General features: G+C 45.6%; 2 protein-coding genes across 2 annotated transcripts; one reads left to right on the forward strand and one right to left on the reverse strand.

Moving 5' to 3' along the window:
• Window positions 1–475: 475 nt before the first annotated feature.
• Window positions 476–14,973, forward strand: CCDC78 (coiled-coil domain containing 78). The gene is made up of 15 exons (XM_081888015.1): window positions 476–696; window positions 1,374–1,505; window positions 2,334–2,420; window positions 3,480–3,659; window positions 3,947–4,099; window positions 4,316–4,366; window positions 6,105–6,193; window positions 6,458–6,536; window positions 8,648–8,773; window positions 9,411–9,628; window positions 10,441–10,615; window positions 11,341–11,384; window positions 12,581–12,647; window positions 13,964–14,064; window positions 14,685–14,973. The coding sequence occupies exons 1-15, from the start codon at window positions 619–621 to the stop codon at window positions 14,809–14,811; spliced, it is 1,707 nt and encodes a 568-aa protein (XP_081744141.1). The 5' UTR covers window positions 476–618; the 3' UTR covers window positions 14,812–14,973.
• Window positions 14,974–15,571: 598 nt separating this feature from the next.
• ANTKMT (adenine nucleotide translocase lysine methyltransferase) lies at window positions 15,572–21,622 on the reverse strand. The gene is made up of 7 exons (XM_081888096.1): window positions 21,551–21,622; window positions 18,998–19,161; window positions 17,569–17,673; window positions 17,127–17,267; window positions 16,830–16,880; window positions 16,165–16,370; window positions 15,572–16,020 (listed from the first exon to the last, which is right to left on the reverse strand). The coding sequence occupies exons 2-6, from the start codon at window positions 19,157–19,159 to the stop codon at window positions 16,182–16,184; spliced, it is 648 nt and encodes a 215-aa protein (XP_081744222.1). The 5' UTR covers window positions 19,160–19,161; window positions 21,551–21,622; the 3' UTR covers window positions 15,572–16,020; window positions 16,165–16,181.
• Between the last annotated feature and the right edge of the window lie 358 nt (window positions 21,623–21,980).

Genomic DNA, 21,980 nt, shown 5'->3' on the forward strand with positions numbered 1-21,980 from the left:
TGTAACCTGAAGCGTATGTAACCTGAGGTACCACTGTAGTGCCAAATTTAGCATATGGCACACATTCTTTCCTTTTTTTAAAATCATTTTTATTAAATTTTCCACTTTAACAATCCAATCAAATCACATTAAATATTCCAAATTATACATATACATATCAAATAATCCAAATGTTCTGCCAAATTATAATTTTTTAATAGGACTTCCCATGCTTCAAGTTTGGAGGGTTCTGATCGTCTCATACTTCTACTGCTTTTCATAGTTCCCACAAGTGAGTTAAAACTAGCAGTGATGTGTTTCTGGTAGATCTTATGTCTATGATTCCCCTCTATAAGTGGCACGCATTCAAGACTGCTGGATTATAACAAGGAATTGGCCAAGGCCTCCTCCAATCAAATAATAATCACAAATAACACTGAGTCTCTCATTTGCTCCACCTTGTTAACAAGGTGAAAGCCACACCCGTTAGCAACCTGAGTTGATAGCAACCCTTTCCTACGTAGGCAAGATCAATGGGCAAATACATCGTCTTTCAGATACACTCCTTTTTGCTTTCATCCGGGTTTTCTCCTCTTGCAGCTGAAGCTCCAAACCCTCCATCACCAACACTTGGACCGCATGGACTTTGGGAATGAGACTGAGAGCAGCCGTCTTACTACCTTCCGAGAGCAAGTTCAGCGCCTCAGCAATGAAAACGTAAGTGTTTGGTTTCAAACAAGTCTTCTGCTGCCTTCCTGCTCCCCATAGCCTCCACCTTTTCCCACCTGGTGCCTTAGAATCAGAGACTCATAGAATTGAAGAATTGGAAGGGACCTCAAGGGTCATCTAGACCAACCCTCTGCAAATCATGAATCACAGCTAAAAAGCACCCATGACAGATGGTCATCCAACCTCTGAGATGGCTATTGAACCTCTTTAGTCCTTGTTGGACTACAACTTATTATTATTATTATTCAATATCATTATTTATTATGTAATATTTATTATTATTTCTCTATTTACTCATAAACATTGCTCAAAGTGCTTATAAACACAGTAGAAATAATAATAATAATAATAATAATAATAATAATAATAATAATAATAATAATACAAAATGCAATATATTAGGGGAAATGGGGTTGTTGTGGGGTTTTTTTTTAAAAAAGTGTATATTAGGCAAACGGCACACAAAAATGTATTTATTAGGACAATTTGGTACTAAAATACGGATGAATTTTCATGAGGACTCCCCGCCCCCCCCAAACAAACTGATAAGGAAATTGAATTTAATATTTGGAATATGGGGAAATGAGATAAATTGAATTGGACCAATTTGCCTGTGCCTAGTCTGAATTCCGCGGGCTGAATATGTTTTCCTCCCATTCATGCAGGTTCAGCTGCAAGACAGGAATGAGAGGCTCTGCGCCAAACTTGGGGAGCTGCAGGAGAAAATGGGGCAGGTGGCTGGCTCCAAAACCGACTTGTCATCAAGACTGGTACATAGTGAAGAGGAGAAACTCAAGGTGAGGCATAGGGCAAGGTCCCTGCTGCACAGAGACAATTAATAACACTTTGCTTCTCTCCCGATTACATCCAGTTGTTCAAAATGCTTCACACATGGTGCCTTGGTCATGGTTATGGCAGCCTTGCGAGGTAGATCAGGCTTTCTTTGTAAATCCGGGGTGAGAAAACAGTGACTCTCAGACCCTAAATGCTGTGATTTTTTAATTTTATTTTTTTATTGTATTTACACACTGCTTTTCATCCCCAAGGAGGGCAGCAAACAAAAATCCTAGTTAAAAACAAAAAAACCCCTAAAAATTCTAAAACAGATAGAAACACTCTAAAAATAATTCCAAAAACATCTAAAAGCAGTGCAGACAGGGGTGGACTTTTGTAATATGGTGCCCTGAGCGAGGACAAAATTTGGTGTCTGTCCCTAAATATTTCTTATTTTCACAATAATTCCCTTTGGAACAGAGTTTATTAAAAGTGCCCTTCCCCTTCTCACTTCCCATTACAGTCATACCTTGGATTCAATACGCTTCAGGTTGAGCCCTTTTGGGTTGCGTTCTGCGGCGACCCGGAAGTAACAGAGCATGTTACTTCCGGGTTTCGTCGCTCGCGCAGGCGCAGATGGTCAAAATGACGTCACACGCATGCACGGAAGCAGCTAATCACAACCCGCACATGTGCAGTCGCAGGTTGCATTCGCTTCAGGATGCGAACGGGGCTCTGGAACGGACCCCGTTCGCATCCTGAGGTACCACTGTACGTGCATGCTCTTGCGCATGCTGGTTTGAATCCATTTTTAAGCATCTCCGAATGTTCTTATGTTCCTGTCCTCTCAGATTTCCAAGGACTTCATTGATTTCCAGATTGAGACCAACAAAATGAGAGAGCGTCACGAAGCAGAAAACTTTGAACTGAAGAATCTGGTAATTGACATAACTTTTTGTCATGTTTATTCATTTCCATGGGCCTACGTTAAGTGAAAGTTCGTGGACTCCCAACCCATCGTTTTCTTTATCGTCTCACCGCGTGACAGTGCTCGAGATTCTTTGCAGAACCGGGGACAAGGCTTAGTAGAACCAGATGCAGAAACTGGGAAGAGCTATAGTAGTCCAGGGTCACAGGGGATTGAAGACTTGTTACCATTTCTGCAGCAGCTTCCTAAAGCCATCCAATCAGCATGACAGGGGAGCTTTTTAGCCTATGAAAAGGAGCCTTCTCACCCTTTGTGCTGATTGCAGCCAATCAGAGGGAAAGGTGGTGGGTCCGCCACTGAGGATTGGCTCCAAGGGTCACTCTGAAGAGCAGGGCTGGCCCAGAATGGCCCACTGGGGTTGGCTAAGAGGGACAGGGCAGGTAGGGCATCCAGGAATGCTGCCAGTCAGTGTAGACTAAACTGGGCATGATGGATCAATGGTCTGATTCAACATAAGGCAGCTTCCTAGACAATCCTGTTCACATTTATTCTAAAGACCCCTCAAATTCTCTCCCCCCCCCAAAAAGTCTTTAGAACATAAGTAATATAGATCTTGCTCTGCTCTAGAAAGTACAAGTTCAGTGATAGGGAGTCTCAACTGATTGATAGACAATTGTTACATAAAACAGGACGGGAAATAACGGTCCTTGAGTATGTATATATATTTCTTACGCCAGAGTATCTTTTCCAAAAGAGAAATATCTAGCTGCAGGATGGAAACCAGATATGGCTGGATATGTGAATATTATAAAATGAATCTGCATTTGTTTCAGTATATTTATCTTTAAATATAAAAGCCACACAAAATCTGCCATCGTCATCTTCATTTAATTTATACATCGCTGAATTCCCAAAATGGCCTCTGAGTGGTTTCTAAATGTAAAACCAATTGCAAAAACCCCCCAGCTATGCTGAGCATCAAAGGCAATGATCTTTACAAATCTCCCCTCTCCCCAAGACTTGTTATGACAGTTGCATACATTTCCCTCGCTGTAATTTGCTTTCCCAGATCCTGACCCTTGAGAGCCGCATTCTGGAGGTGGAGCTCCATGATGAGAAGACCACTGGGGAGCGCGACGCCTTACAAGAGCGCTTGAGTGCCCTAGAGACCAACCGCAAGGAGCTGGCAGACGAATATCTTGTTCTGAAGAGCAATTATCTTGCACTGGGCAAGGAACACGAACAGGAAGTATGGGCCGTTCATCTTCCATGGAAACCATCCTTGTGCAAGCTAGATGGTTTGGACTACAACTCCCATCATCCATGGTTGGGCCATGCTAGGAGCTGAAGTCCAAAAACATCCAACGGGCACTACGTGATAATGGTTGTATAGGCTGTAAAGGTTTTATACACCCAAAACAGCTCCTTGAACTTCCAAGACGTAGAAATTGAAAACTGGTCAGCACGTAATAGTTGGCTTCCAAGCCAAGGGTTGGCCTGCACCTCCATAACACACTTACCTGCTTTGCTTTGTAGGTCGCTAAGAATGAAGAGCTTAGCAGAGAGTTGCTGAACTTGGCCAATGCCCGAGGCAACAGCCCCAAGTCCCAAGCTCAAACCAACCAGGGTTCTGTGGAGTTGGAAAGGGTGAGAGCCTTGGTCCACCGTCTCTCTGCCCGCAAAGTGAAGGTATGCATTTGTGGCCACCTAAGGGACTCTCCATATCCTTTCTATTGTGTGTTCATGATAGCATGCAATCCTGCTGTCCTTGCTGTTTGTCGCTGCAAGAACAGAGTCCTGCACTAGATGGAGCTTTGGCCTGATGCAGCTGGATCTTCTGATGCTCTTATCTCTTTCGTATGCAGAAATCTAATGCATGCTGTCTTCTGTGTCTTCTTGCCATAGCCAGAAGAGGTGGTGGCTTCCGAAGAGGAACGGCGGAAACTGGAAAGAAGTGTGAGTGTGCGGTGGTGATTGTGCTGTGCTCTGAAGACAGGGGCGAGGGAGGGACGCCAGGCAAAGCATTTTGGTGCCTGATAGAAATTCAAATCAGTTTGCTCCTGCAGCCAATTGGAAGCCGTGCCTTGGTTTTTGAACGGTTCCAGGAGTCGAACAGACTCCCGGAACAGATTAAGTTCAACAACCAAGGTACTACTGTACATTAGAAAAGAAATCTGCACCTAAATTCTCTGGAATTTTCATGAGGACTTTTAAAATGAGTGAGTGAGTGAGTGAGTGAGTGAGTGAGTGAGTGATTGTTATTGTTAAGTGGAAATGTGCAGAACTGAGCTTTAGATTTGGACAGCAGTGGAGCATATGGCTGCGCTGCCCAGGGAGGGTGAGCTCCCGAAGGGGGTGTAGTGTGGAGGGTGCCCTCCCAGGCACGGGATAGCCACTCGGGTGCACAGATCGGTGTGCGCGCACTGCAACCGGGGTCGGAGCGAGCCACCGATGGCAGACATTCAGCGCTCCGCCCACCGCGACTCCCAAGCCTCCCCCAGCTGTCAAAACAAAGGGGGGAGGGGGGAGGCACAGCCAAATGTCACCCCCCCCCCAGCGAAGACACCCAGGGTGACTTGCCTCCACCGCATCCTCCTTCCTCTGCCCCTGGATTTGGATTTAAAAAAATTCTCCCCCTCTCACGACACTACAATTCATGGTCATCCAGTGAAGCTGAAGGTTGAAAGATTCAGAAAGAGATTTTCAAAAAGTCTTTCTTCACAAAGTGCATGGTTAAACTCTGGAACTTGGTCCCACAGGAGGCAGTGCTGGTCATCGACTTAGGTAAAGGTAAAGGGACCCCTGACCATTAGGTCCAGTCATGGCCGACTCTGGGGTTGCGGCGCTCATCTCGTTTTATTGGCCGCGGGAGCCGGCGTACAGCTTCCGGGTCATGTGGCTAGCATTACTAAGCCACTTCTGGCGAACCAGAGCAGTGCACGGAAACGCCGTTTACCTTCCCGCCAGAGCAGTACCTATTTATCTACTTGCACTTTGATGTGCTTTCGAATTGCTAGGTGGGCAGGAGCAGGGACCGAGCAACGGGAGCTCACCCCGTCGCGGGGATTCAAACTGCCAACCTTCTGATCGGCAAGTCCTAGGCTCTGTAGTTTAACCCACAGCGCCACCAGCGTCCTTGGTCATCGGCTTAGATGGCTTTAAAAGAGGATAGGACAAATTTGTAAAGGACAAAGGCTATCAGTGGATACTAGTCATGATAGCTCTGCTCTGCCTCCAGTTGGAAGCAGTAATGCTTCTGAATACCGTGGTGCCTTGAGTTACAGACACTTCAGGTTACAGGCGCTTCAGGTTACAGACTCTGCTAACCCAGAAACAGTACCTCGGATTAAGAACTTTGCTTCAGGATGAGAACAGAAATCGTGTGGCGGCAGCGGGAGGCCCCATTAGCTAAAGTGGTACCTCAGGTTAAGAACAGTTTCAGGTAAAATACAGACCTCCAGAACGAATTAAGTTCTTAACCCGAGGTACCACTGTACCAGTTGCTTGAAACAACAGAAAGGAAGAGTGCTTTCGCACTCAGCTCCTGCTTGAGAGTTTCCTACAAGCATCTGGCTGGCCACTGGAAGAACAGGATGCTGAATTGGATGGACCATTGGCTTGATCCAGCAGCTCTCTCTTCTTATCTTCTCAATATGTAACTAACTGCTTCTTCTGTTCTTCTCCCACCTCCAAGCTTTTGGGAAACCAGGATCACATCACTGCCCAGATTGAAAAGATGAAAGAAATGTACAACTCACAGCAGCAGAAGTTAGAGGAGAGAGTGTGAGTACGAGCACCCAGCCCAGTGGCGTAGCGTGGGTTGTCAGCACCCAGGGCAAGGCAAGTAATTTGCACCCCCTAACCCGTGGATTTGCGCCCCCTAACCCTAACCCCCAGATGTTGCGCCCGGTGCGGCCGGCCCCCTGCACCCCCCACGCTACGCCACTGACCCAGCCTAACCCCCCATCCACCCCCGAACGAATCAGAGGGTTATATTCACTGCAAACTGGCATTGGTATTCTGCCGCACGGCTCCTTGTCTCTGCAGGGTGACCCAGGGCAAGGAGCTGCAGGAGGCCAAGAAGGCAATCCGGAACACGCAGCACAAGCTGGCGGAACAGTCGGTGGTAAGGAAACCTTGGAAGTCACAGCTGAACTACACCGTCAGCAGGATTTATGGATCACTAGGGATGGGGGAGAAGTTCCATTCACATTTAAAGGCCTGTCGACCTAATTTGCACTTTCTGAAACAATATGCCAGCCAAAACACTTCTCCACATTTTGCAATGCTGTTCTCCAGCCAAGTAATGTGTATGAAGAATGCAAATATTTAGGCAAAGTGTGTGCATATTGTTGAAAATAACATAAAAGAATGCATTCTCTTGGGGAACATTGTTTTGCAAAAATGTGCCAGTTGAGTAAAATTGCATGTATACGTTTGGAGAAATTTGCGCTGAAAGGCTGATGGATTTTCATGAGGGTTAAAAAAAATAATCACAAATATAGGTGGAAATGTGGAGAGCTGAAGACTGGAAAAAAGGAGAAACAAAAATTGAAAGATTTGCCCATCTATATGAACTCCTACAATCTTTAAATTCTGAAGAGGCTATTGAAGCTTGGGAGCCTAAAAGCAGTTTCTCGCAACATCCTCAGATGCATAGTTAATACAACGAAGTTGCTTGCCAAATGCCAATGAGATCCAGAGGGAAGGTGCTGTCGCACTGAAGGATCGATTCCTTACAAGTGCGGAACGGACTTCTAGTTTACAAAATGGGCTCTTAATTTACAGATTGCAGGTGTGATGCTTTTGGACAGGTGATCTGCCAGTAGCTTGCGCCACTTCAGATTGTGGGTGGCAGATTTAATGCTCCTTGACATCAGAAACTTATTCCACATGCAGTGCAACGTCGTGTACACATATGGAAAACATCTAAAGCCAGTATAATAACAAATTCAGGAAACAGAGTAACAAATGAAAAATGAGATGATCCAAATTTAGATGCTTGCGCCTTCCTTGTCCTCTTGCCTTCTCATTCACAAATCCCCCTCCCTCAAGGGATGGATTAATCTGTCACTTTTGACTTCTCTCAATTTCTCATTTTGTCCCAACCTTAAGTTCAGTTTGCCACATTTCCTCATCAGTTTTTGATTTATCTGTTTTTAAATAGGCCTTGTGAAAATCCCCCAGCATTGCAGGACACTGTTTTCTAATATACTCATGTTCTGTTCTTATTTATTAATTTATATGATGCTTGATTGCCAAAGGAAGCTTCTAAGCAGTTTGCATAATATTAAAACTAATTTACACAAACTTTAAAATGCAAACACCCATAATAATTACACTGTCTATACAATCAAACGACCCCATTAAAACATAAACATCCCTAATGAAAATCTACTATAGATTTTTGGGAATTTGTTTGTTTGCTGTGCATTGGGATACCTCTTAGGACGCCGTAAGGAAATTTTGTATGATGGTTCCTGAGAGCAAGGAGCAGGTTTTCATCTAGGTTTGGATACAACTAGATGCCAAGATGGCAGACAGAACCGCTCAAAACTGAATTGACTTTTTTGGTTTCATATTATTCCCGAACAACACTAGGCACTGAAAGACCTACATTGGCTCCCAGTATGTTTCCGAGCACAATTCAAAGTGTTGGTGCTGACCTTTAAAGCCCTAAACGGCCTCGGTCCAGTATACCTGAAGAAGCGTCTCCACCCCCATCATTCTGCCCGGACGCTGAGGTCCAGCGCCGAGGGCCTTCTGGCGGTTCCCTCATTGTGAGAAGCAAAGCTACAGGGAACCAGGCAGAGGGCCTTCTCGGTAGTGGCGCCCACCCTGTGGAACGCCCTTCCAGCAGATGTCAAAGCGATAAACAACTACCTGACATTCAGAAGACATCTTAAGGCAGCCCTGTTCAGGGAAGTTTTTAAAGTGTGATTTTACTGTATTTTTGGTTTTTATGGAAGCCGCCCAGAGTGGCTGGGGAGGCCCAGCCAGATGGGCGGGGTATAAATAATAAATTATTATTATTATTATTATTATTATTATTATTATTATTATTATATTAGTACATAATAAAACAATCCATTCAAACAACAACACAGCAGTTGAAACAGGAGGCTCAAGTCAAGAGAACACCTGTGTAAATAGGTGCAACCTCAAAAGCCGGCAGAATGCCAATACAGATGATGGCATCTCATATTTCAACAAGATTGTGTGCCATTTTGCCCGCAGGTATTACTCTCGTCCCAAAGCCAGCTCCAAGAAGTGGAGGCAGAGAATTCCCGGCTTCAGCTGCAGCTGAAGGAACTGAATGAGGAGTACAGGTCGCGGCTCCTTCAGTACATCACAGACCTGGCGGTGAGCAGTTCCCTTTGGGGTGGGTGGGTGGCAGATGTGCCAGAGCCTGGATCTTCTTCACCAAATCCCAGAGCAGCTGGTGGTGGTCCAAGCAGACAGTACTGGGCTTTGATAGCCAAACCATCTGACCCGGCCTAAGGAAGTTTCCTGACTTCCAATCCCAGCCAGGACAGTGGCAGAATTATGGAGCTTGGAAGAGGGCAAGCCCGGACCAGGAAATCAGGAAGAGACAATGGGAAACCTTTCCTGTGCCTGGATTCTTTAGGGTCACTGGAGACTGGATTCCTCACAACACTTTAGTGTACTCCCATTCCCAGTTTCAAAATAAATGGGCCATGAATAGGGAACCCTCAGGTCTGGAGGAGCCAATGGTCTCTCTATCTGCCTCCAAAGCCACAGCCCTTACCAGCTCTGCTGTGCACCTTCTTTGAGTGCTTTTGCCTGGCTGGAATGTGTCCATGAACCCTGAATTTGCATGTGTTGCTCCACCCACTTCTGCCTCTGGTCCCGCCCACCAGGGTCATGTGTCATCTGGAAGGTTGTCCAGAAGGGACTATGGCATTTGGTCTGAAAAAAGATTCCCCACTCCTGTACTGAGCTAGCATATGAGACTATCTCTGTGTGTCTGTGTTCCAAGGAGCACATTGACAGCAAGTCAGTTGCCGCTGCAGCAAAAGGAACCAGCAAAAGCACCTTCAAACCGGCTCACATGAAGCGCTTCGTAGATGGCATGCTGCAGGACATCCGGGCTTCGTACAAGTCTAGGGAGGAACAGCTGGCCAAAGCCACTCGCGGCTACAAGAAACGCCTGCAGAACTTGGTCAAGAGGCACGAGGGCCTGCTCATTGCGTACAGGTAGGGGAGAGGCCATGTTGCAAGGCAGCAATCCTGCTAGCGCCGGCAGCTATTCCTGCAGTGGCCATGGCACAGGCAAATCCCCTAGTGCCAGTGGTTAAATCCTACCCCCCGGTAAGAGGCAACCCCCTAGTGCAGAAAGTTAGCCAGTAGAATCCAGACACCAATTGTCAGTAAAACAGGATCTTTACTTAGGCACTGAAAGGCCAGTGTGACACAACCTCAACCAGCAAGTAGTTGAGGTTTGGCATACCAAATATGAGAACAGCACATGCGTTTATAGTTACCAGCAAAGGGACAGTTCTGTCTATAAATGGCAATATTTCCTTCTACTAAAGTCTACTGGGTTTCATTGTGAGACATCAAAACTCTTCTCTTCTCCTCCCTCCTGCTTCCTTATAGCAATATCTCCTGCAAACGTGTCATTCCGTCCTTCTCTCATGTTCTCTTTAAACACAACCTTCACATTCCAACCTTCTCGCGCACATTTCAACTTCCATTCTATAATCAATATTATAGTGTCTGGAACTGAGGGAGTCCCCAAGTGCTGGCAGTTAAATCCTACGCTCCATCCTTTTCGGTGCTTGCTGAAGAGCCGATTCATCAGTTCATCTCAATGCACATGGAAGCTGTCTTTGATGCGTCTGATGAAGTGGGCTCTCTGGCTTATGCAAACGTACAATGAAACTTGTTGAGGACTTTAAGGTGGTGCGTGCATGCGCACATGTGCTGCATATCACTGTGAATATGTGGTTAGCAAATCCACTTCTTTGCCAAGCCTAAGGGCTGATCTGTAACCCCTCTGTTTGCAGGATGCAGCGCGAACAGATTCGGTCGCTGGGCAGCCACGATCTGGATCCTGGCCCAGCAGAACACCATTTCACCATCACAGACGCCGAGCTGCTGACAAGCACCTCTCAGGAGCTGAACCGGCTGCGGGAGGATAAAGCCAGCTTGGAGGGCCAACTGCATGAACTGCAGATGAAGGTGAACAGGGGTGGACTTTGTTGCCTGGATGCTGGGCCCTTTTAATGGAGGAGCCTCTCTGTTTGGCCCTTGGGCCCTGGCCACGCCCTCTTTCCCCAGGCCACACCCACTCACCAGCCCTGCAGTATTACACCTTTGAAATATACTCGGAGTCAAGAGTGGATTTCATGCTCTTTATTCAGCTCATAGTGGTGAGGAGGAATGGAAGTTTCCCCCACAATATCTGCTTTATGTACATTGTTTACACAATGGGCTGCACGTGATTGGCTAATTCCAGGATTCTCCTGTAGGCCAATCAGGTTGTGGGTTCACTTCCACCTGGAGCTGGATTGGGTGGCTCCTGCGGACCAATCATACTGCTGCATTGTTCTAGGACCAATCAGACTGCTGCATTCTGAATCCTATTTGTTCTAGGACCAATCAGACTGCTGCATTTTGGATCCTATTTAACTCAGTACATAATAACCTTCCTTCCCCACCACTGTCTGTCCCTGAACTCTGATAAAGCCCGTTGCTTGTATGGAGAAGGATGGGTGAGTTTGTTTAGAAACTAGCCCTCTGTACAAAGGTGACATTGATATTCATGGTTCTGCCGCTCAGTGGCATGTGGCCCTAGGAAGGTTGTGCAGAAGAGAATGTGGCCCTTAGGCTGAAAAAGACTCCACACCCCCAAAATGGAAGTTTTGATCAAATCCATCACCTTTCCCCCTGCTTTTCCCTTACAGGTAAAGTTAAGTCAAAATGCTGGCTCAGGGACATCACCTCCGCAGTAAGTACTGTTTCTTACTGTACATCAGGGCTGGGGAATATGCAACCCTCCAAATATTCTTGGATTCCATCAACGTTGCACCACATTGACATAGCATAATACCACAACCACACATCCACATCATGAAACATAACATAGTAGCACAAAACACCACATCCGCACATTGAAACATAATACCACACCCACATAGTGTAATGGACTGGTATGCTGAGATGCAGGCGAGAGAAATTCACTTCCTTTCTCCTGAGTTTACAGCAGCTAACTTGACCTCTAGAGGGAGATCTTGCAGCCCTAAACAAATTTCTACGTTAACCGGCACACAATGCATTCCTCGGTTCATACCATCCTTTCTATACAGTCAGAACTCCCCGAACATCAAATGTGACCTATATTTTGCTTATGCAGTCCCCGGACAGGCTACGAAGAACTTTCCCACGGCTTGCCTGCATACTTCCTCGCAATTAGATCACCTATCCTCACGATTTAAGCCACCCCAGTGAAATAAGTGGATTTACCCAGATGCATAGTAATGGAATTTGCAAATACATAAATGGAAGAGTTGCATTCCAGGGCTTCTGTCCCTCCCTTTCTCACCAGCCAGAGCCCATTGTTTTACAGAATGCTTTGCCTCGTGCAATATGTGGGGCTGCTAACGTGACTTTGTATTTGCTCATCTGACCATCTTGGGGGGGGGGCGGGAGAGATAGTTCTACTAGGGGCAGCCAACATGGCTCCATCCAGATATTGCTGGACTCCCAGCACCCATCCACCCTGTGACCATGAGCCACACTGGCTAGGGCAGATGGCAGCTGGAGTGCAGCAACATCTGTAGGGCACCATGTTAGCTACTCCTGAGGGTCTGGGCAAGAGATAGAGCAGCATTTGCCAACCTGGTGCCCTCCAGATGGACATCTCATGCTGATATCCAGTCCTCTAGTTCTCATTTGTCTTTTTAAGGCATGATACTTGATTGCGAATTACTTGTGGCCTGCAGGAAACATTCTTAATTTCATACCATACTGGTGCCCCTTCCAGATATTTTGGGCTACAATTCCCATCACTCCAGTTTGGACATGCTGGCTGTGGATAATGGGTGTTGTACGCCAAAAACATGGAAGCCGACCAGTCACATGAAGAAATGGATGGCTTGCTGACAGGGCTCTTTCCAGTTCCCTTTTGCTCCTTTTTCTTTTCAGCACGCTGGACGAAGCGGGCTGGGCTGAGCTCCGGAAACAACTACGAGAGTTCACTCAAACCACACAGGTAAAACATTCTGGTAACACAGTAAGGCCAATAGTGTCAAATACACACGTGTGTGTGTGTGTGTGTGTGTGTGTGTGTGTATGAGAGTGAGAGAGAGAGAGAGAGAGATCATATTCCATATTCATATTCTGCTGGATCAGTTCAATGACCCATCTAGTCCAGCATATAACAATTTGTACCCTGCCCATCTGACTGGGTTGTCAATTCTCACGGTGGCCAACCAGATGCTTATGGGAAGCCTGCAGGACTTAAAACTCAATTTAAGTTATGCATGCAATAAGGATTAAGTATGGATTTCAATTCACACCTGCTCTTTCTTTCCCCTTTTCAAGTAACTTGAAATACCCCATCCATTATGAACGGAACATATTTTCAAATAAAAACTCCCCCTTGAAACCACAGAGATATGTTGGTGTAAAGGCCAGGTGATGGTTCCTGAATCTAGACCTGAAGGGCATGGGTAGGCAAACTAAGGTCCAGGGGCTGGATCTGGCCCAATCACCTTCTAAATCCAGCCTGCGGACGGTCTGGTAATCAGCATGTTTTTATATGAGTCGAATGTGTGCTTTTATTTAAAATGCATCTCTGGGTTATTTGTGGGGCATAGGAATTTGTTCATCCCCCCCAATATATATATATATAGTCCAGCCCCCGCTGAAAAAGTTTGCTGACCCCTGCTGAAGGGGGTGTTTGGCAGTCTGGGTCTCTGTATGAAAGGGGGTGCTGTTCTATTCATCTGCCAAAAGCACAAGGCCACAAAGCACAGCTGAGCGGCAGAACATCTACTTTGCATCTGGGGGGCTCCACACTGGCTCCCTCTGTTTTATAGGACAGAGTGGTTTTGGTACCGTCCTTTTTACTTCATTATCATTTATTAATTTTTATACTGCTTAATGCCATACCAGGCATCCGAGCAGTTCAAAAGTATAAAAACAAACCATAGAAGCATTAAACTATAAGAATCCATAATTTAAACACACAGTAAAACAATCCCATTAAGAAAAATATCCATAATCAGAGCAGGCAATTGAACAATCCCATTAAAGCAGCAAAGTGATTAAAAACAAGAGGCAGTGATATCAAGGGAGCGCCTGTGTAAAAAGGGGCATCTTCAAAAGCCAGCAGACTGCCAATGCAGATGGGTTTCTCTCATATATAAAGCAGGGAGTGCTGTTTCATTGTTTTAAACTCTGTGAGCTGCCTTAAAAACATATGGGTGGAAAAGTGGCCTATACAAATAACATTAAAATCTGCCCGTCTACCCATCCTTTTTTTTGGTCCTTCCTGCCTCTATGGTTGCCTTCTCCCAACCACAGGAGGATCTCGAAAAGGAAAGGAGTCAGCTGCTGACACGGGCGATGGTGGCAGAAGAGCAGGTAGCCGAACTGCAGGAGTATGTGGATAAACACCTTGTAAGGTGAGAGGTCTTTTCACCTGGGTGAGGCTTTAACTGTCAAAATCTTTCATAGGGCTCTCCCGCCAGCTCATGTCTCATAATCATACCACTTCAACATTTTCACAAAGCAGGAATGGGCAATCTTTTTACAGCCCCATGGCTGCCTTCCCAGTCACAGCTTCCCCATCCTTGTTCTGGGTGTTGAGTCTCTTCATCAGCTCCCCTCAGTGCCAAGTTTCCTGAACTGAGGCATCCAGCCTGGTGAATCAGTAATATAGGGCTAGCCAGGCCCTTATTGGTTCCTCCAATCACCTGACCCCACTGGGCTGAAAAACAGCAGTACCATCTCCCCCATTGCCTTACACAGCTTGGGCTGGAGGAGGAAACTAGAGGCAATTAAGTTGGGATATAAATGACATAGCCCAGGAAACCTCCTGGTCATGAGAACCAGGTGGCCTTGGTCAGCCAATGTCTTCCTACTTCTCCCACACATAAGCCTACTCTGCTCTCACAGTCCCTTGCTACCAAAGGAAGCCACATGGAAGCTCATTACTCAGGCGGTTCCATCCACCTTAGGTATCTGAATTAGGTACCCAGCAGAACTGGGTTAATGCCATTTTCACTCTGCTGTTGTGCTGCAGGTACAAGCAGGAGATCTTGAGGCTAAGGAAACTTCTGGGAATAGACAGCCACGAAGAACTAATTGCCGGAGCTTCTAACCCTCTGGCAACTTCAAAACCCAAGAGGAATTTCAGTAACGAAATGTAGTGTCTTGACACCCAAGCTATGGGAAGAAAAGGCTTTGTAGCATCCTCAAGGAGGACGGGCACCTTGGCCTGAACAGCAGGTGGATTGCAATGGTTGTGTATACTTCCATCCCACAGAAGAGACTCCAGGAAGCAAGTGGCTCAATGAAGGCCTTTCAGCAACCATTTTTGTCTTTCGTTTTTTAAAAAATCCTGTCCTTTGTCTAAGAGGCTCAGAGCTGTTCTTCCACCCATATGCTACCCCCAAATTATCTTCGGAACAACCCCAGGAGGTAGGCTAGGATGAGAAACCGTGCCTGTCGTCCACCGATAACCATGGTGGAGCAAGGATTTGAACTCTAGTCTGAGACACTCAATTCGCAATGTCTTGTGAGCTCTTACATTCCAAATGCATTTGTTTCTTCTTTCAGTATTTCCATTGCATTCTCTCTCCCTTCTGTCTTACTCTCACCAGCTTTCATTCTGACATTCAGATGCTTATTATCGTGTTCCAGTGAAATGGTTAATGAAGTAAGCCAGCTTTACGTCTGAACTTGAAAATTTGGTTTGTTTAGTAACCTTGGTTGGAATAAAACCACGAACCATGGTTCAAATGACAGCCTTTGAAAGCGAAACTAAACTCAGCTGAAATCCCCACCCCACCCCGGTTATATGGAAATTACATGTAACACTAAGCCATGATTTAGAGTAGTTTGCAAACCATACCACCATGTGTAGAAACCTGAAGTTGTACCATGTTAGTAAAATATATCGCTATCTGGTACATTAATCCTCAGCATCCCGAGGATCACAGTTCTCTTTATTTCTCAACCAAAGCTCCAAGCTGAGGCATGACATGGGTTTGCTACCCCAATAAGATCTTAGCAGCCCACTGGACCACACACTGAGATGAGTAAAAAAAATAAGTGCTGTGAAAGTTCATTACAAATAAATAAATAAATATACACACTACTCCACAATGAAGAGACAAACCTGTCCCATCCTGCGGCAAAGGTTCTAATGAGTTTCCAGAATTAGCAGGATTCGGGGGAGGAGTTACGGAAACCATGTGACTTCCCTTGACAAATCATCTCATTGTTCCTGCCTGCTTCCCTCCCACACCCCAGTGCTTATAAAGGGCTGTCAAGGCCAGCAATTGGAAAGAAGCAGATTTCACTCTCTGAGCCACTGGAAACAGCCCTTGTCCGTCTTGCAAAGGTGCCTGCTTGTTTCCTAGAGCAGTGTTTCCCAACCTTGGGCCTCCAGCTGTTTTTGGACTACAACTCCCATCATCCCTAGCTAGCAAGACCAGTGGTCAGGAATGATGGGAATTGTAGTTCAAAAACAGCTGGAGGCCCAAGGTTGGGAAACACTGTCCTAGAGGACACGTTCTTATACCGGGCTTCCCTCTGGTCTGTCCTGCTCGGACTGCCGTACAGTCTTGATATCGTAGGCCCAGGCTCGGTTCAAACCTTCCCCAGCCATGCTGGTGGGTGTCCAGTTGGGGAGGGGGAAGCGTCCAGCCACTACACGGGCCTCATCCGGAAGTTCCACAAGCAGCTTCCTTTCCAGAAGTTGCAACTGAGAAAAGGGAAGAAAAATGCCTGGGTTATTACACACACACACACACACACACACACCCCACTGCACTTAATTGTATGGAAACCTCTAACTGGTTTTTTAAAAAAATAAAAATACAATTATCAAGAAAATATAGTTTTAAGCAGGTGTTTAAAAACATTCTAAGGAGAATTAAAATCAACAGAACTTTAAAAAGAGATTAAAACACATGTCAACATTCTGCATGGCTGGATAAGCTTGCCTAAACAAAAATGTTTTATGCAGGTGCCAAAAAGAGTACAGTGAAAGCACCTGCCTGATGTCAACATGCAGGGAGTTCCAAAGTTCCTTGTAACAGTGCCAGCTCTGCAGGTCAATGTTGAGTTGGCATATACGGTGTAAGATGATTCTGCAAGTAATCTGGTCCCAAGCTGCTATGGGCTTTATATATGAATAGTAATAGTAAATAAATATGCTTACCACGCTAGGTGCCAAGAACACAGTGACATTCTTACAATCTGACAGATCCACCTTTAAGAGAGAGAACCAAGACTATTGGTTAACTTGATCCAATGTCTGAAGCCCAGCTTCAATCCCTAGCACCCAGCCTAATACCTACAATTAAAAATATCCCTATCCTGGCCTAAAAACTACCTGCCAGCCGGACTTTGCAGCCTAGCTCATGAAGAGGCTGACGAACACCGGCAGCCAATGTGTCGCGTGTCCTCTCACTACCCCCAGATTATCTGTGCAATTTCATGGAGCCTCTTGCCTCACCTTCCAAAGATCGTCCCGACAGTAAGAAACTTTTCCATAGCAGCCGGCCTTCCAGGCACGATAGCTTGAAAGTCGTAAGAGCCATGGATTGAGCTCATAGCCAACAGCGGGTCTGAAACCTTGCTTGTAAGCCTCTAGCACCTGGAAGCACAGCCAAGGCACTTATTTTATTGACTGCATTTGTGATCCTTAGAAACACAGGAGAGCTGCCTTGCCCCAGATTATTATTTTTGGGACTCTAGCCTTGATCAAGCATTTCTTCAGAAGCTAACACCATCTGTGAAGTTTACTTAAATCACTAATAGCTGGAGGGCTAAAGGTTCCCTAGTCCTGTTCTACTCTTCCCTTTGGATCCAAATTCTTATATATTGTAGTTCTTTCAAGTGGGCCACCTAGCTTCATGGAACATGCCACCATCAAGAAACAAGCTCGCTGCTCTTACAATTCTGCCATCGCCTGACCCTAAATCCACCATCTTCCCAGAGCGTCCTTTCAGCAGTGACATCACATTCTCCACTTGATTGGCATTTGCTGGGACATACGGCACCTGGATGAGGAGGAGAGAGAGAGGCAAGCTCTGAGTTGGAAAGGGCCACAGAGTTCCGGGGTAGGGAATATACATGGAATCCTAAAGACTCTAAAACAGTCTTTGTCAGTGCTATTTTTCTAGAAAAAGTGGTGCTGGAACTCACAATAAACACCGCCTTTGTCCTCTTATAATGACAATGGTGCCCACCTGAGAGGTGTCGGGACTGAGTTCCGATTAATTCCAGCTGAAAAAATGCCCTGGTCTTTGTGAACCTGGTGTTTTCTGGATGTGTTAGACTACAACTCTCATCAGCGTTATATAATGCTGGGACTGATGGCAGCACAGCCTTGCTAGCGCCATGGGGGGCTCATGGGTGAACCAGACCTTGGAAGAGGGAGCAGCTGACTTGACGTGACTATCTTGTGTTGAGCCAAATCAATTATCTGCCTACTCAAATAGATAGGCAAAAGGACACCCAATTATTTGGGGGAGAGAATATTTTGACATTTCTCTGGATGTCAACAAAGGGTTGGGGAACTTTTGGCCCTTCAGGGGTCGTTGGATTACAATTCTCATCTGTGACCATTGCTAATACTGGCAGCGGTTGTTGGGAGTCCAACATCATCTGGAAGGCCACAGGTTCCCCATTGCTGCCTTAAAATAAGGAAGCCAACATGATACTCTTCAGATGTTGGTGGACTACAGCTCCCATCAGCCATGGTGGTTGGGGCTGATGGCAACTGAAGAGCATCACATCAGGGTATAGCATCTGGAAGGCACCCTGATACAGATTGTAATTAAGCATTTCTGAAGGAGCATCTCCACCCCCATCGTTCACCCGGACACTGAGATCCAGCACAGAGGGCCTTCTGGCAGTTCCCTCATTGCAAGAAGTGAGGTTACAGGGAACTAGACAGAGGGCCTTCTCGGTAGTGGTGCCCACCCTGTGGAACACCCTCCCTTCAGATGTCAAGGAAATAAGCAGCTATCCTATCTTTAAAAGACATCTGAAGGCAGTCCTGTTCAGGGAAGTTTTTAATATTTAATGCTGTACTGTTTTTAACATTTGATTGGGAGCCACCCAGAGTGGCTGGGGAAACTCAGCCAGATGGGCGGGGTATAAATAATAAATTCTTATTCTTATTTCAAATATCTGGCCATCAGAATCAAATCCATGAATCATCTTCAGTGTGTTTGTGCTTTTTTAAAATGTCCAAAGACCCTTCTTTGTCTCATAAGGGAGAGTCCTGCCTGAAGAAGTTCCCTCCCAACACAATAATCATGTGCCAGTTAACTGTGCTGCTTTCCCCTCAAATGTCACAGCAAATCACCTGCTATGTACCTGTAATTTTAAAGGCACTTTGCGGAATCCTGGCATGAGAATTCCTGCCCACACAACATAGGCGGTCAAGCCAGTGCCTGCTGCAATTTGCAAGAGGTCCCAGACATCCACAGGCTTTCCGTGCAACTCAGCTGCCAATTCTTCAGCATCCTCAGGATCCATGTCTGCAAGGGGGAAACATAAGAACCACCTGTATCAGGCCAAAGACCATCTATTCCAGCATCCTGTTCTCACAATAGCTAACCAGATGTGTCTGGGAAGCCAGGACACAGGAACTGAGTGCAACAGCCCTCCCTCCACTTGTGATTCAGAGACATAATCCAGGCATATGGAGAGAGAAGGTAGTCCTCATGGCCAGAAGCCATTGATAGCCCTATCTTCCATGAATTTATCTAATCATCTTTCAAAGCAATCCAAATTAGTGGTCCTCACTACGTCTGGTGGCAACAAACCCTATACTTTAACCATGTGGTGCAAAGAAGCTTTGTTGGCTGCCCTTAAATTCTAGTATTATGAGGGGGAGAAACATTTCTCCATATCCTTTCTCCACACTGTGCATAATTTGACACACCTCTCTCATGTCTCCTCTTACTTGCCATTTCTTGCTAAAAAAACCACAATGCTGTAACCTCATGGGGGTGTTGCTCCACTGCTTTTTCTCATTTACATCGATCTTTTTTTTTTAAAAAAAACACAACCCATGGTAGCTTACATAGTTAATTTCTTTTTAAAAAATCACAATTCAGAAGAAAACATGTAAACACACACACCAGCATAACATATAAGCCAGTAGAATGTCACTGCCTTGAATAATAAAAATTAAAAGCCTTGAATGATAAAAATGGTCTTTAGAGCCCATTTAAATGCAGGAGGAAGTTTGGCAAAGTTCTACCATTGTGGGTTCATCAACACCAAGGAAGGTTCTGCCTCCAATATCTTCCATTCTGATCTTTACTCATAGCTCACTCGGCTCACTAGCCCAGAGGCAAAACTACAACAAACCATAGAGTGTGTTTCATATGTATACTAGAAGCATATACTAGTGCAGTATTATAGCATATTCTATGGGGCACCACGCCAAAAGGCCAGGGGAAACAGAATAACAAATACCAGTGATGTGTGCTTTCAGGAAAAGTTGGAACTAGGAAATTTTTTGGTTTTGTGAGATTCAAATAAAGTGCATGGTGTTGTTTAAATGTGAAATTCAAACAAATTCAAAGCCTTATGTGGAAATTTATTTTATTGAAAAACTTGTATAATACAGTATTGCAAAATGTGGTAAGTTCAGTAGCACACTCTTCCCTGATATTACTAAAACTTTAAGAAAAGCGGTGAAAACAACAATAAAAAATTATTAGTGTTAGCATGCCTGAAATATTAATGCTTTCTAGGACGAGTCAAATTGATCGTGTTGATTTTAGATTAAAGTTGCAATTTTATACACATTTACCTGGCAGCAAGTTCTATTGAACTCAGTAGAACTTCCTTCTGAATAGATATGTATAGATTGCACAGTTAATTAGTAATGTATCCATTTCATTTGCTGAATCTGATCTGTAATCACTCACTAGATTATATATACTTTCCTGGGAGGAAGTCCCATTGAACTCAGGGAGGCTTACTGCCAAGCAGGAATGCATAGGTCTGCACTGTAGGTTATGAGTTAATTTACAAAACAATAGCATTTCTAAAAATGGACGTTTTCCCCACTGAAAAACATAACAATGCAGACCTTTCCAGTCCACGTTACTACTGAATGCCTTTTTAAATCAATCAGAAAAGCAGTATGAGGCAAAAGACAGATGATCGGTTGGGGAATCCTGAAGTCTTGAAAACATTATTTGGGAGAAGAGGGCATTGACCCTGTTTCTGTTTCTCAGCATTACCAAATTTAGCAATTTTAACATTAGAATGTCAACCTTTGCATCAACCTTAAAGCTCCAGCTGCAAAGTGCTGCTATTTAAAAATCTTCTCTCCTCCACCCTCTTCTTCATTACAATTCAATCAATCAACTTTCATTTGTTACCATACGCTACAGAACCGCGGGTGGGGGGGGGGGGCGGACCGGCGGTAGTGTAGCACAGTGGTTATAGAGTTCCAGACTAGGAATAGGGATACCCAGGCTTGCATCTTCCTCGCCAGCCCGCCGGGTGACCTTGAGCCGCTCAACCTTTATCAATTTAACCCAATCCGAGGATGAAGTGGCCAGGGGGCAAAAGCAATGTCCGCTGCACTGAGATCCTTGAACGCGAGGCGGGATGTGTAAGAAGAAAAGGCAGGAAGAACGAGAGCAGTGCCTCTGAGAATGGACAGAATGCACCTCCCTCCCTCCCCACGGAGCAGCTTTAAATAAATTTCGCTAAATAAATAAGTCAACTGGGATCAAGAGACAGGGCAAGTTTCTACGGGAGGGACAGGAAAGCATTGCTCTCCAGCTGCGATCTCGCTCTTTTGTTTCTTTCTAGGCACCAACAAGCCGGCGTTTGGAGCAGAAGACCACCTCCTCTCATCCCCCGCCCCGTATGAGCATAGCACGAAGGCGCCCACTTTACCTATCCCGGAAGCCTGGTCCGCCCAAGTCTCCGTCAGTCCGTTCGTTAGGATGCTCCGTGTGGAAACAGGCACTCGAGACACATTAAGTTCCGCTAAGGAGAAAGGGGCAGGGATCTCCCTCCGCTGCTGCAACCTTCGCGCTATCCATTTAAACACTATGAGGGCCCTTTCAACGGTCATGGCTTCCCCCCCCCCAAGAATTCTGTAGTTTGTTAAGGGTGCTGAGAGCTGTTAGGAGGTCCCTAGCCTCCCCCCCAATGCTAAAGTTTCCAGAGTCATGCCCTCTTCACAGGGAACTGTGGGAATTGTAGCTCTTTGCGGGGAACAAGGTTCCCTTAACAACTCAGTACCCATAAAGGTAAAGGAGCCCTGGACAGTGAAGTCCAGTCAAAGGCGACTATGGGGTTGTGGCGCTCATCTCGCTTTCAG

This window comes from Podarcis melisellensis, assembly GCF_964234715.1.
Source record: "Podarcis melisellensis genome assembly, chromosome: 14".
NCBI lineage: Eukaryota > Metazoa > Chordata > Lepidosauria > Squamata > Lacertidae > Podarcis > Podarcis melisellensis.